Consider the following 13,848-nt stretch of genomic DNA (forward strand, 5'->3'; position numbering starts at 1 on the left):
TCCTGCCTAAAACTTAATCCGGTGGCCCTGAGTCTTGATGCGTGTGGTGCCATCTATCTTGAATGGAGAAGAGGGCGATCCCAGAGAGCAAGTAACCCCCAGGTTGTCTGTGTGTGTATATGTGTGTGTATGTATATGTGTGTGTGTGTGTGTATATATATATATATATATATATATATATATATATATATATATATATATATATAGTAGTAATTACAGAAGCCTGAGCCTCGTGGAGGTATACATCAAGAAAGGAAATATTGTTTCAGATGGGCGCTACTGTATCCATGAACCCTGTAAAGCAGCACTTCAGGGAACTCTTTTATTTTCTGTGTTCCTTTCAGGTAAAGTGTGTATTAGTGCAGTTACCGCACTTACTGATCACTTTATTCATGAAGGATCTGACATGTTATCGCACATGACCTCTAGCCGAATCCACCAGCGCCTTTTGTATGGCCCAGAATCCCTTTCTCTGTTTGGGTTCTATCCTTTATGTTTTGTGTCCGTAGATTTTGTGTGCGCAAAAAAAGTAGTTTTGACTCTACTTTCTTGCACTTTGCGCAGTGAAACTGCCATAGAAGTCTATTACAGGTGCGTAACCATGTAAGGGGAAAGCTGAAATACTGCGCAAAATACAGCAAAAGAACAATGGACATTATTTGGCTTTAATAGTCAATCAACCCCATGAAAAGGCAGTGACCTGTGCGTGTGTGAACTGTCCCTGAGTGTGCAAGAAGTCCAAATAATATGAGCTGGGACGTGCATCACCCTGATTACCAGGCTCTTCAAACATCAATCAGGTGCAAGTACACGGCTCTGCTGCGACAGTATTTACGCTAACGCTCGTCTTAAACCGCCCTTCAGGCTTATTCACACGTCAGGATTTTTTATCAGTATTTGTCAGCCAAAACCAGGAAGACCTGAAAATCTCTCTATTATACTTTTTCTCCACTCCTGGTTTTGGCTCAAATACTGATGAACAATACTGTCCTGTGAATAAGCCCTCCAGAAGATTGATTTTGCGCAGGTTTTTGTGCACATAAAATCTGCGCACTCTAAACAGAGAAAATAACTCATTGATCTCACTAGGTTTGTTCTCATAAGTATGTTTTGCACGCGCAAATTTTGCTTTCACAAACAAATATGTCCTCTTTTTTCGTGTTTTACGCAGCGAAATTGCCATAGAAGTCCATGGCAGGCATGCAAATAAGCAAGAGGATGCGTGAAACACTGCAAGAAACGCAGGAAAACAAGACTGCCGGACCTCGTTAGGCTTTCAATGGTTTTGTTTTCATTATCGGGATTCTTGCGCGTTAATAGTACATGGGAAAAAAGATAGGACCTCCCCTACCTTTCTCACACATACTTAATATTAGGGCTTATTCAGACGTCCATATATCAGCCTGGTTTTCACACCCGACCGATATACGCTGTCTCGCTCTGCAGGGGGAGGAGGTGGGACGGGCTGGGAGCAGAGCAATGAGTCTAAAAAAAAATGTTCATGATCTAATACAGGCTCCACCCCTGCCCCGCCCACTCCCAATGCAAATCGCTCAGAAGGGAGGAGAGAGGGCAGAGAGTCGGTGAGTGTGAGGGAAGGAAGGTACTGCTCAGATGGAAGCGTAGATCGGCCGGCCATGAAAACACAACCGATATACACTTGTGTAAATAAGCCCTAAATCACAGCCATGTATTTAAGCCCTGAGGAATCATTATCAGATTTCCTGTCGGGCTCCTTTCAGAGGGACATGAAACAGGTTTCCGTTTTATAACCAGTAATATTGTCTGGTTTCTTCTTCATTTCACCGGGTTTCCATCGCCTGTTTATACCGATATGGCAGCATCCTTCCAAGCCAATATGTTTCCTTGTACAGCTGAGCCTGAACACACATGTCCCACTTTATTATAAAGCTGTTCCTATAGCTGGGCCGCCTTATAAAAGTGAGAACTGCACTTCAGTTGTCTGTGTGCTACACTAGGGGGCAGTGGTGCGCAGCCTGTGGCTGAATATCTGTTGGGAGGCATTCAGTACACCCCAAAAGCCTACATATAAGGGCCCCTAATTTGCTCCATGAACGATCGCTTTTTGTGCATTTTTGTACATACTCTTGGACTTTTTCACTTGTAGGTCCAGTTCACCCCCACTGTGCTTTTAACTCATTAAGGACCAGGCACAGTAAATTTACTGGTCATGGGCTTAAAGCACCACCAATAGTAAAATTATGGCGGCGCTTTAAGACTCCTGGCTCTGCAATCAATCAGAGGCAGAAACGGGTTATCAGTAGAGATGAGCGAATCTACTCGTTTCGAGTATTTACTCAATCGAGCACCGCGATTTTCGAGTACTTCAGTACTCGGGTGAAAAGATTCGGGGAGCGCCGGGGGGCTGGGGAAGGCGTGGCGGCGTGGGGGGTAGCAGCGGGGAACAGGGGGGAGCTCTCTCCCTCTCACCCCCACTCCCCGTTGCAACCCCCCACGCACTCACGGCGCCCCCCGAATCTTTTCGCCCGAGTACGGAAGTACTCGAAAATCGCGGTGCTCGGGCGAAAAAGGGGCGTGGCAGAGAAGGCTCGCTCATCTCTAGTTATCAGCTCTTAGTGACAGCTGAAAATCCAGAGAAGAAGGCAGGAGGGTTTTTTAACCCTTTCTGCCTTCTGCTTCTCCGAGTACACAGTGCTCAATGAGCACTGTGTACTGAAAGTGGAAGTGGAAGGGAAGGGGGGGGGGGGGGGTGCCGTATGCGGCCTGTAAACCAAAACCATACATACTATATATCAAAGCAAATAGAGGAACCCGTTCCCATACTTTATTTTAGCATAAATATACTAAATAGAAAAAAAGATCTATAAATGTAAAAAAAAAATCTTTTTTTTTTAGCATTTTACCCCAAATAAGACTAAAAAATTGGAAAAAAAGTAAGTGAAAAAGATAATTTAAAAGTCGCCCTATTTGTCATGGAAAAAAAAAAACGCAGTAAAAATAATTTTGGTAGTTAAAGGAAATAAAATAGAGCAGTAAAACCGCCACATGGGTAAAATCTCTAAAAAGTGTCTGGTCCTTAAGGTGCAAAACAGCTTGGTCCTTAGGGGGTTAAAGGCGAATTAGACTAACGAGTTCCAGATATGTTCCTTTTCCCGAGGAATTGTGCAGCGCATTGCGCAATTTTGCACCTCTCATAGACTTCTATGGTGATTTTTGATGTGCAAAAGTGCACAAAAATAGAGCATACTGTGGTAATAAAAAAGAGTACTGAGAATGAACCCATTGAAATCAATGGGTTTTATTCTCGGCATATTTTTGGCGCACAAATACGCTCATGTGAAGGCGCCCTTAGAGTTATAGTGCCAGAACATCTGGATTCTGCAGGTTGGGCTCTGCTTCTCCATTGTGTAGAGTGAACTAATCCCTACAGACAAATATCCGAACTACAGCTGGTCACTTAGGGCTGAAACAGACTGGCGCATGCACAAATACGCTCACCGCTATGGAGGGTATTAGCGCCAGAACAAGGTAAAATCCTTTGGTTTTTTAAACGTTTTTAAATTTTGCGCTATTGTGCACGGTAAAAAAAAAAGGAGGACAATAGGTCCGGCCTTGTCTTTTCTCGCAATAAGAGCTACGTGTGAGAAAGATAGAGCAAGTGCCATCTTTCCTTATACGTAGTATTAACACGCCAGAATCTGGCTAGTCAAAATGAAGCCATGGAAAGCAATGGTTTCATTTCATAATGTTTTGTGGCCATGATTTTCATTCCCCAAAACATGAGGAAATCACAGCCATCTACTTCAGCCCTTATAAGACACCTTGAGGTAGAGGTACGACTACAATGAACCCATCCTAAATAAGAGCACATTCACACATTTGTCGCAGTTTGGCCACAATTTCACAAACACATAGAAACTCCTGGCCAAAGTATGCTGTGCGAATGTACTATAAAAAGAGGAATCGGGTTCAATTTCTAAAACTGGGTGTAAGGGCTTCTTTACACAGGCGTACCTTGTTCATGCTCCCCGCTACACAGTGCGCTTCAGCATGAATAGAAGTAGAAATATTTTGTTTTTTTAACCTTTTGAACTCTGCACTATTCTATGCGAGTTTGAAAAAAAAAAATCGTGAAGATAGGTCCTGCCCAATATTACTGACACATAGTATCAACGGGCGAGAATACTGCTAGTGAAAACAAAACTATGAACTCAATAGTTTCGTTTCGCCCCGTTATGTGGCCGTGATTATAATGGCTGCAAAACGGGACAAAATCATGGCCATCTGTCTAAGCCCTAAACAGAATCAGTGCCCAGGACAGCAGCAGCTGTAGAACAGACTGGACACGACCCATGGAGAGGCGCTGGTTTTGTGGAGAGCATATACCTGACTTTTGTAGTAGAAACCATCGGGGAGCTTGGCCCATTCATGGGAAAACTACATAGACTTCCAGTGGAAATAAAGACACGGACACAAAGATATAAGGGGGGAAAGAAGATTTTATTTCAAGTTATAGGCAATAGTAGATTTTAGAATGGGGAATTTAGAGGCTGAGTTGATCGAGAGGAAGGAAAAAAATCCCCTTGAGGTATGAGCCAATCTTTGTCAAAGGTATGTTCACACGTAGCAGAAATTTGGCGGATTTTCCTTGGCAGAAAATCCATGAAAAAATGTGCAGCATTTCCACATCAGCAAAATCTGCACCATTGCGAATTTAGACTCAGTTTTATCTGCAGCTGATTTCAGTCTGCAACGCCGCCTCTCTTACCTCGGAATACTGAGCCCTCACCGTAATGCACATTCCTCACCCAGAAACCGCTACTGAGCGCTGCTGGTCAGGTGATGTGGGAGTGGGCGCACTCCCTGACCAATGGCGATGGTGGCGACGGGCTCAGTAGTGGTTGCTGTGTGAAGGATGTGACTGTAGTAAGAGCTCAGTATTCCAAGGTGAGAGGGGTGGCGTTACAGATGGAAATCAGTGGGGGATCTGCAGCTCAAGTCGAGTCAGAATCCACACTAAGGGCTTAAGCAGAAAAATGCATGCGCAAATACACTCGCCGCTACGGAGCATATTTGCGAATGAAAAGTCCACGGCCTTTTTTTTTTAACAGTTTAAACTCTGCTCTATTGCACGCATAAAAAAAAGCAGAGAGATAGGGCAGGATCGATCTTTTTTTCCCATATATAAAAAATATGTGCCAGAAAGATAGGGTAAGTCCTATATTTTCTTGCGCAAGAAACACGCTCATGAAAACAAAACCATTTAAATCAATGGCTTCGCTTCATCACATTCTGTGGCCGTGAATTTCACGCTCACAAAACCTTCCGCAAACACGGTCGTCTGTCGAAGCCCTAATGATGTGGATTTTGATGCAGAAATGTTCCATATTTTTCCACTTCAGAATATCCACAGCATTTCTGTTACGTGTGAACGTACCCTAGGGGAAAAAATCCTTCCTGACCCCAAATATGGCGATCAGAACAAGTCCCAGGATCAAAGCCGATATTTGACTTTTTAAAGTATATTGTTTTCTAGTTATAGATTTGAATATATAATCTGTTCTTACTATTTACTGTATGTTTGTGTGAACTATAAAGTGTAGGAACTAAACCTACTTATAGACTGTGTTGATCCAAAGGAAGGCGAAAACCCCCTTGAGGAAAGAGCCAATTATCCTGTTTTAAGGGGGAAAAAATTCCTTCCTGACCCCAAATATGGCAATCAGAACAAGTCCCAGGATCAAAACCGCCATCTGACCCATCTGACTCTCCAAAATATTATATTATTATTGTTTTCATGAATCTAAATAAATAAATCTGTTCTTACTATTTACTGTATGTTTGTGTGAACTATAAAGTATAGGAACTAAACCTACTTATAGACTGTGTTGATCCAGAGGAAGGCAAAAACCCCCTTTAGGAAAGAGCCAATTATCCTGTTTTAAGGGGAAAAAAATTCCTTCCTGACCCCAAATATGGCAATCAGAATAAATCTCAGGATCAAACGCCAGCAGCTCACCTCCCTGGTACATGTCATGTCAGCTAGAAATTCTACAAAGCTAAAGTTCTTTATTATTTTTTATATGTATGTATTACGTTATTTATGTGGCTACTTCCCTATAAATAAAAGCTAAACCTATTTAAGGCTGTGAGTTGATCCAGAGGAAGGCAAAAACCTCCTTGAGGTATGAGCCAATTGTCCACAAGTTGGAAAAATTCCTTCCTGACCCCAAATATGGCAATCAGAACAAGTCCCAGGATCAAAGCCGACATCTACGCCTATCTGAGTGTACTTGTGTCTATGTATCTGTTTGTGTCTATGTATGTGTTTGTGTCTATACTTGTGTCTAATCCTAATGTATGCGGTGTGGGCTACTTACCCGGCCTGTGCTGAGGTCTTACTAGCAACCAGGAGTTCATGGATAATAGCCGCTCTGGCTATTTTTCCAGAACTCACCAGTTACCAATCAAGCACAGGCCGCTCCGGCGGTGTAGAGTGTCTTCAGGAGAGGATGATGTCCGATGCCAGCCGGAGGATGTCAAGATTCAGGGGTTGGTGGAAGTATGCATCATACAGTTGGTGGAGAGAGGATGTTTTGGGCAAGCCGAGGTCTTCTACAGCAGCAGAGTCTTGGGTTCAGGAGACAGTTGGCGTAGGCTCAGCCTACAAGACATGAGAGAAATGTTACTTTTACCTGCTGTGGATATAAACAAGTGAACTACTCTAACATGACGACTTATATCAGGATCTGATTTGAACCTGATATAAATAGGAGTGAATTTCTGTATTATGAGTTGATATTAGGGGTTTTGTAATTCTGGTAGCCATAATTGAGGCCACATAACTTGTCAACCAGAAGCTGGTGTAAATTATGCCAGAAATGTATGCCTGATTGTACCTGGCATACATTTCTCTGTACGAAAACAGAGGAGCTGAGAGGCACCTAATATATGAAGAACGATGTGCTTCTTCATATATTAGGAGCATCTAGCACCAGTGCTAATAACAAGACCGGCATTTCAAATGCCGGTCTTAATATTTTTCCCAAAGCCTTTTCTTATTTTAGAGGAAACGTTTTTTTAATATTAAACTTTCTAATGTATGTGAAGTTTTGTTACAATGTATGGCTATAATGGTAGATGTCTTATGCGTATAGGTATGTCTAGGTGTACAGATATGCATGTGTAGGTGTGTATAGAAGGTACTTACCAGATGGTTGTCGCTTCCTTCACAATCGGATTCTTCTCATCATCCTAAGAAGAAGCAGAGACATAGTTAATAATAATTAAGCTGAGGGGAGAGAAGACCCTGGAACTGACATGGGGACATGAAGATAGATTATTATATGACCTCCTGTGCTGTCTGACACCAGAGGAACAATGATGATGAACACAGAGGTCAGACTGAAGAATATCATCCCTAGAGAAGGAAGATCTTACCGGGTCCAGCTTGGTGAAGTGTACGAGAATCCGTCTATGGGGTGAAGGGGTGTCTTATTTTCCGGCCACTGCAGGTTTCGATTCTCCAGAACTTTCCTGTATGGTTTGAATGGCGGGCGGGCTTTCTTCCGTTCCAGTTCTTCCCAATCTATGGTGTTGAAGAAAGGGTGACCTCTGATGTTCTTATAGACACCCAGCCTCTTCTCAGGATTCTTTCGCAGCAGTCTCTCCAGAAGATGCTTCACATCAGCATCAAGCCAAGATGGAAATTTGGGCTGCTTTCTGGTGACGGATTTGATGAGCTTTCTTCTGATGGGGCCGTGGTAGAAAGGGGACTGTCCTGCCGCCATCCAGGATACAACAATCCCCAGGCTCCACCAGTCGACTGCTGCGTCGTACTCCTCTTCAAGAAGCACCTCTGGAGCCATATATTGAAATGTGCCCGTCATTCCGTTGATCTTATTAGACGAGGTGACGCCGTCTTGGGCCAGCCCCAAGTCAATCAGGCGGATATGTCCAGATCTGTCCAGCATGATGTTCTCTGGCTTTATATCTCTGCAATAAAGAAAAGATGCAAATCAGTTCAGTGATGCAGGAGACTTAGGGATGGACCGCAGCAAAACCAGTACTAATTCCGGACTCTGGGAAAGCTGCGTCCATTATCTCCACCTGTGCAAGGAAGCAGAGAAATGTGGGAAAGTTGTGCTTACCGGTGGACGATGCTGCGTCGGTGCAGGAACTGGAGGACGCATACAATCTCTGCTGTGTAGAATCTGACGGAGAGAAGAGTGTAGTATCAATGACATGATATCAGTTCCATGACATCATGTCACCATCAAAGTGTCTGTCAGCACTAGAAGAGAGGAGGCGCTGTTTGTCGCAGCCTGTACGCCCTCCATTCTTCTATGTCTGACCTGTCATGTCAACCTCAGAGTTTCCCTCCCGTCTCCTGATTAGTCATTTACTCACCTCACATTGCTGATGTCCAAGCAGCCGCACATCTTGATCATTGCCCCCAGGCTTCCGCCGGACAGATACTCCGTGATGAAGTAGACTCGGCTGGCAGACTGCTGTGCGGCATACAGTTGGCATATGAAGGGGCAGTCTTGGGCCTTCAGGAGTATCCGTCTCTCTCTCATTAAGATGTGTTCTTCGCTTCTTCCCTTGTTGATAACCTTGATGGCCATGAAGGTGTTTCTTTCGGGGAATGATGCCAGGACCACCTGAGGAGAGCAAGTAGGAAATGATCACTGACAGTGGCCAGAGGGGAAATCATATCCATGTATTACATGGGGGATTTATCAGTAGGGGCTTCTGGCTATTCCTCGCCTCAAGGCTAGGTTCACACAGCAAATGTGCGTCAAAACCTGAATGTACGTTTTTTTGACTATCCAAACTCTGCGCTAGTGCATGCAGGTATAAAAAATGTGGGAAAATAGGTGCTGCACCATTTTTCTCACATGTAGTATTAAAGGGGTTGTCCCGCGCCGAAACGGGTTTTTTTTTTTTTTCAACCCCCCCCCCTCCGTTCGGCGCGAGACAACCCCGATGCACGGACGTACAGAAAGCTTACCGGAGCGCTTACCTTAATCCCCGCGCTCCGGTGACTTCTATACTTACCGGTGAAGATGGCCGCCGGAATCCTCTTCCTCCGTGGACCGAAGCTCTTCTGTGCGGTCCATTGCCGATTCCAGCCTCCTGATTGGCTGGAATCGGCACGTGACGGGGCGGAGCTACACGGAGCTACACGGAGCCCCATAGAGAACAGGAGAAGACCTGGACTGCGCAAGCGCGGCTAATTTGGCCATCGGAGGGCGAAAATTAGTCGGCACCATGGAGACGAGGACGCCAGCAACGGAGCAGGTAAGTATAAAACTTTTTATAACTTCTGTATGGCTCATAATTAATGCACAATGTACATTACAAAGTGCATTAATATGGCCATACAGAAGTGTATAGACCCACTTGCTGCCGCGGGACAACCCCTTTAATGTAAAAGGTTCCTCCATCGGGATCATTTTAATTTCCACACAACTGCAAGTTTTCTAAAACTTGAGCAGTTTGTGATGAACTATGGGCACCGCTGCCAAACCAGACATGAAGTGCCATCCCTGCCCCACAGTGGAAACTAAACCATTGATATTGATGGTTTTGTTTCCTCCCATTATGCATCTGTGATTTTCATGGCCACATAACAGGACTAAAACACGCGCATTTGTTTGATCTTTTTTATCTATATGTAACAGATGGGTGAAAAATTCTGAAAACTTTTCCTCTCCGTAATACCGTTTTAAGATATCATCTGATACTGTAGTTGCTGCTCATCATTACAGGTGACTGATTTACTGTAAAAAAAAGGGCCAGGTAGCCGCAGCATCAGCTGGTGTCTTAAACTGTTGGCTGGTGCCTCCCCTTCTCAGTCCTTACTGCGCCCAGGACACATGCCCACCTGCCCCCTCTAGCTATGCCATTGTTCATTGCGTGGGGGCAACAAGGAGGGCTAATTACTGTGCGGAAACCATAAAGGGGGCTAGTTACTGTGTAAGAGCTCCATTACTGTGTAAAAGACAATATGAAGTCTATGGGAGGTTCAAAATGTGCAAGGGGAAGGGTATGACACTGCGCAAAATGCATAGCTACCTACAATAACTTTCCCCATACAAATGTAATAATAAAATAGACTGTTCACCTAATGGTACCGTATGCTGTTCAAATAATACCGCCACAATGTTCCCATGTAATACTGCTATACTATGTTAACTAATACCATCATACCATGCAGAAAAGACAGCGCTATCCATTGCTCAAATAACGCCACAATACATCCTTCAAATAATACTATTATACCACGCAAAGACTATCATCATACTGGATATTGTTGAAATAATATCCCAAGCAAACAGCATTGGCATTCTATAACCCAATAAGGCTGATTTCACATCATATTTGGGAGATCCACTTTCAAATACTTTTTTTTTTTTTTTTTTTTTTTAAAGTCCAGCGAGAACGGTCAAGGAAGATGGGAAATGTAGATCTCACAAAAATGATATTAAATTGGCCAAAAACCACCATAAAGAGCCAAAATAATGGACACATGAATATATACTACTATGTACACTGTCTGATTTATACTGTCATACCAGCCTAAAGACAGCAAATAGCATTGGCACAATATGCTAATTATACGCTTTAATGAAAGATATGTATATATTTTTGTGTGTTTAAACAGGGAGTTGTCCATCTATGAGCGACTACCTGTTTACTCTGAATGGCTAGAAGAGATCCCCAGCGCGCTCCACCTACATTTAGTAATCGTTCAGACGGCTGTTGGGTGCTTAAGTGCTCGATAGTCGTCCTGTAAAACTACATTAATGTTATGTTCACATGTAGTGGAATTGGAGCGGATTTGGATGCGTTTTTTTGGTGTAGATCAACACCAAAATTCACAATGTGTGAATGTATCCTGAGCCTCTCTATGTGGATTAAATGGCTGGTAACTGAAAATAAAACTCACCTTGCTGAAGCTTCCTCTACCCAATATCTGAAGGGCGGTGAAGCAGCTGATGTCAAATCTGTGGTGTGATGGCGCAGGGTCCTGGCTGGTGCCCAGTCTTGGCTCCTTATCCTCAGGCCTATCCTCTCCGCTCTTCCTCTTCTTTATCTCTGTGAGTCCGCTCACGCTCTCTTCTTCTCGTTTACGTTTTTCGCCATATCCTCTGTGTCCAGTGGACGCCATTTTTCACAATCTGCAGTTTTCTATCCAATCGCTGCCGTTGACAGTTGGAAGGAAATGGCAGTTGGCCGAGTGGAGGTCAAAGGTCATTGAAGCCGATGTTGACATCAGCTTGCCAGTACCCTGCTCTGCCATATACATAGTAATGTGGGCACCATGAGTGATGGTCTAGTGCCCAGAGAAAATGAGAAATTCATGGCTGGTTCTGCTAGTGCCACATATTAGTAGATGGGGCAGGGATGGCACTTCATGTCTGGGTTGGCAGCAGTGCCCATAGTTCATCACAAACTGCTCAAGTTTTAGGAAACTTGCAGTTGTGTGACAATTAAAATGGTCCCCATGGAGGAACAAACCACAAATTGTACTAATATTAGGAATAATAAAGCCTTGTGAGGGTCATTATCTGCTCCATTCTATAAGTGTTCATTATCCAGATATATGATGTGTATTACCATAGGTTACAATGGGCAGTGCCCTCGCCAGCACAGATCTGGGTGTACAGGGGGAGATGCTTCTATGGAGGTTAGGGTTTAAACAGATGAGCGTGCTTTAGTCCCATTATACAGCTATGAAAACCATGGCTGCATAACGGAATGAAATGAAACCATTAATTTCACTGGTTTCATTTTCACTATCAGGATTCTTGCGCGTTAATACTACTTGCGAGAAAGATAAGGCCGGACCTATCTTCCCACTATCTTTTTTCAAACTTATGTGTGTGTGTGAATAGTCCAAAGGGAAAAAAAACAAACCCGTGGTTCATGCACTAATACGCTCGCCTCTACGGGCAGGCATGGAGGCATACAGGTTCATTATGGTATCCTATGGCATATCAGTCCACATTTGCTATAACTGAGCCTTTGGATCGTGCAAACTCATAGGCTGTTGAAGTTGGTGTCCCAGATGGTCCCAAACATGTTCTCTATGCTATAAATCTGGCGACCAGGAAGACCACAGAAGTGTGACAATGTTATGGAGGCATTCCTGTGACACCCTTGCTGTGTGCGGCTGACCGGTGGTCCGCGCTCACTAGAGGCTGCCAAGGGGTCTGTGCTGGAGTGTCTATTTTGAGGAGGAGCGATGTAGCTACTAACGTCAGCTGTGGATATTTTCCAGATTGGAAAAGCTGCCCAATTTGCGGTGGAATTTTTTGCAACGGACACTCCACAGCGTTTCCACCCCATGTGAACGTACCTTTAGTGATTTACTACAGACTGAGGATGTGCAAGCAGAAGGTTACAGTCATGTCCAATAAGCTTGTGGAATACTCGTCACACATTTTTATATCATGTGCAAATAAAATTACTGCAAATTAAAAACCGTGTGAGACGATGAATCAGAAGAGGCAGTTTGAGTACTTGTAGGGCTGATGCTGGAAGAAGTAGTGGTAGAGATTACACTTGTTGGCTTAAGGCCCAATGTCTATGGGTTGACTTGATTTGCGGAAGATCTGCAATTCAAGCTGCCCATAGAAAAGCATTGGCGTCCACACCTGAATTAGAGCATGCGGATTTGTTTGGCGGATCTTTTGATGCGGAAAACAAATTGCAGCATGTTCCATTTCACTGCGTTTACCGCATGGACGGCTTTCATTGAAGTCAATGGAAGCAGTCCGATTCGCGACCCATCTGCGGGAAAAAAATGTGTACTGCGCGTTTTTAACAGTGAGCTGTGTGGACCATCTGCAGTACAGATGTTCCAGAAGAATACAGGTCCGCGCGGTTGCTGCCTGCAGATATAGGTACGCAGGGTCACCGGCCGTGGGCAGGTTTGGATTACGCTGCAGGCTCCTACATACGGAATCCGACCCGCCCATGGACATGAGGCCTTAAGGCCTCGTTCAAACGGGCTACGAAAATCGTACGATTTTGTAGCAATTCGACATCACTTCAAAAGTCATGTATGTGAAGCCCATGGTTTCCAATGGGTTCTTTCACATGAGATGTTTTGTAGTCTGAAAGAACTCATTGGAAACCATGAGCTTCTCATACATGCGTTTTGTAGTGATGTTGCATTGCTACAAAATCGTGCAATTTTTTAACCCATGTAAAACAGGCCTTATGGTGCCAGATAAGTCAAGATTTGAAAAGAAGTAGCAGAAGGGGTGTTCAGGTAAGAAAGACAAGAAGATGGAGGAATTGAGGGGAAAGACTACATAGAGGAATTAAAGGAAGCTCCAGAAGATTAAAGACTAAATTCGATTCCATATGTGGACCATTAGATCTAAGGGATCAGCTCTGAGGTTGTTTAATGAAAAGATGTCTATTACGAAACACAGGACTGGGATTCATGCCCACTGATGATGTTCTGGCAGATAACGCAATCTCAATACAATCCCAATAATCCATCTCATTTACATGACGGTTCGTTGAAAGCGCTTCCGCCTCCACATTCTGCTGCCCAGGTTGTGGTCATCCTGACTCTGGACGTGAATTGGCATGAGATGTACTGGTTGCTGGCGCTGTGTTCTTGATCTTCTTTGCAGGATGGCTGAAGAGGGTGATGGGCCAGGCTGCTCAAAATCCATACTCTGTGACTTACCATCCCTTCTTTCTTCTGATAAAACTCCCCCAACCTTCTTGTGATTGTTGTTGGCTGGCCTGTGGTATGTTGGGACCTGTTCTATAATTTAAATGATGTATAGGTTTTTTTTTTTTAATTTAATATTTTATCATTTTTGGATAGTCACACCT

At 43.9% G+C, this 13,848-nt stretch overlaps 1 protein-coding gene across 3 annotated transcripts in view; it reads right to left on the reverse strand.

Moving 5' to 3' along the window:
* Window positions 1–4,783: 4,783 nt before the first annotated feature.
* LOC136576298 (protein kinase C theta type-like) overlaps window positions 4,784–13,848 on the reverse strand; it is a 179,592-nt gene continuing 170,527 nt past the window's right edge. For 2 of the 3 annotated variants that reach the window (XM_066575486.1, XM_066575502.1), the window contains exons 2-6: window positions 8,392–8,645; window positions 8,133–8,195; window positions 7,423–7,977; window positions 7,193–7,236; window positions 4,784–6,646 (exon numbers count right to left, since the gene is read on the reverse strand). In XM_066575486.1, the coding sequence (XP_066431583.1) occupies window positions 7,212–7,236; window positions 7,423–7,977; window positions 8,133–8,195; window positions 8,392–8,645 (897 nt within the window). In that variant the 3' untranslated portion in view covers window positions 4,784–6,646; window positions 7,193–7,211. The remainder of the gene's footprint in view (window positions 6,647–7,192; window positions 7,237–7,422; window positions 7,978–8,132; window positions 8,196–8,391; window positions 8,646–13,848) is intronic. The other variant, XM_066575494.1, reaches the window with a different exon arrangement.

This window comes from Eleutherodactylus coqui, chromosome 1 (genome assembly GCF_035609145.1).
Source record: "Eleutherodactylus coqui strain aEleCoq1 chromosome 1, aEleCoq1.hap1, whole genome shotgun sequence".
NCBI lineage: Eukaryota > Metazoa > Chordata > Amphibia > Anura > Eleutherodactylidae > Eleutherodactylus > Eleutherodactylus coqui.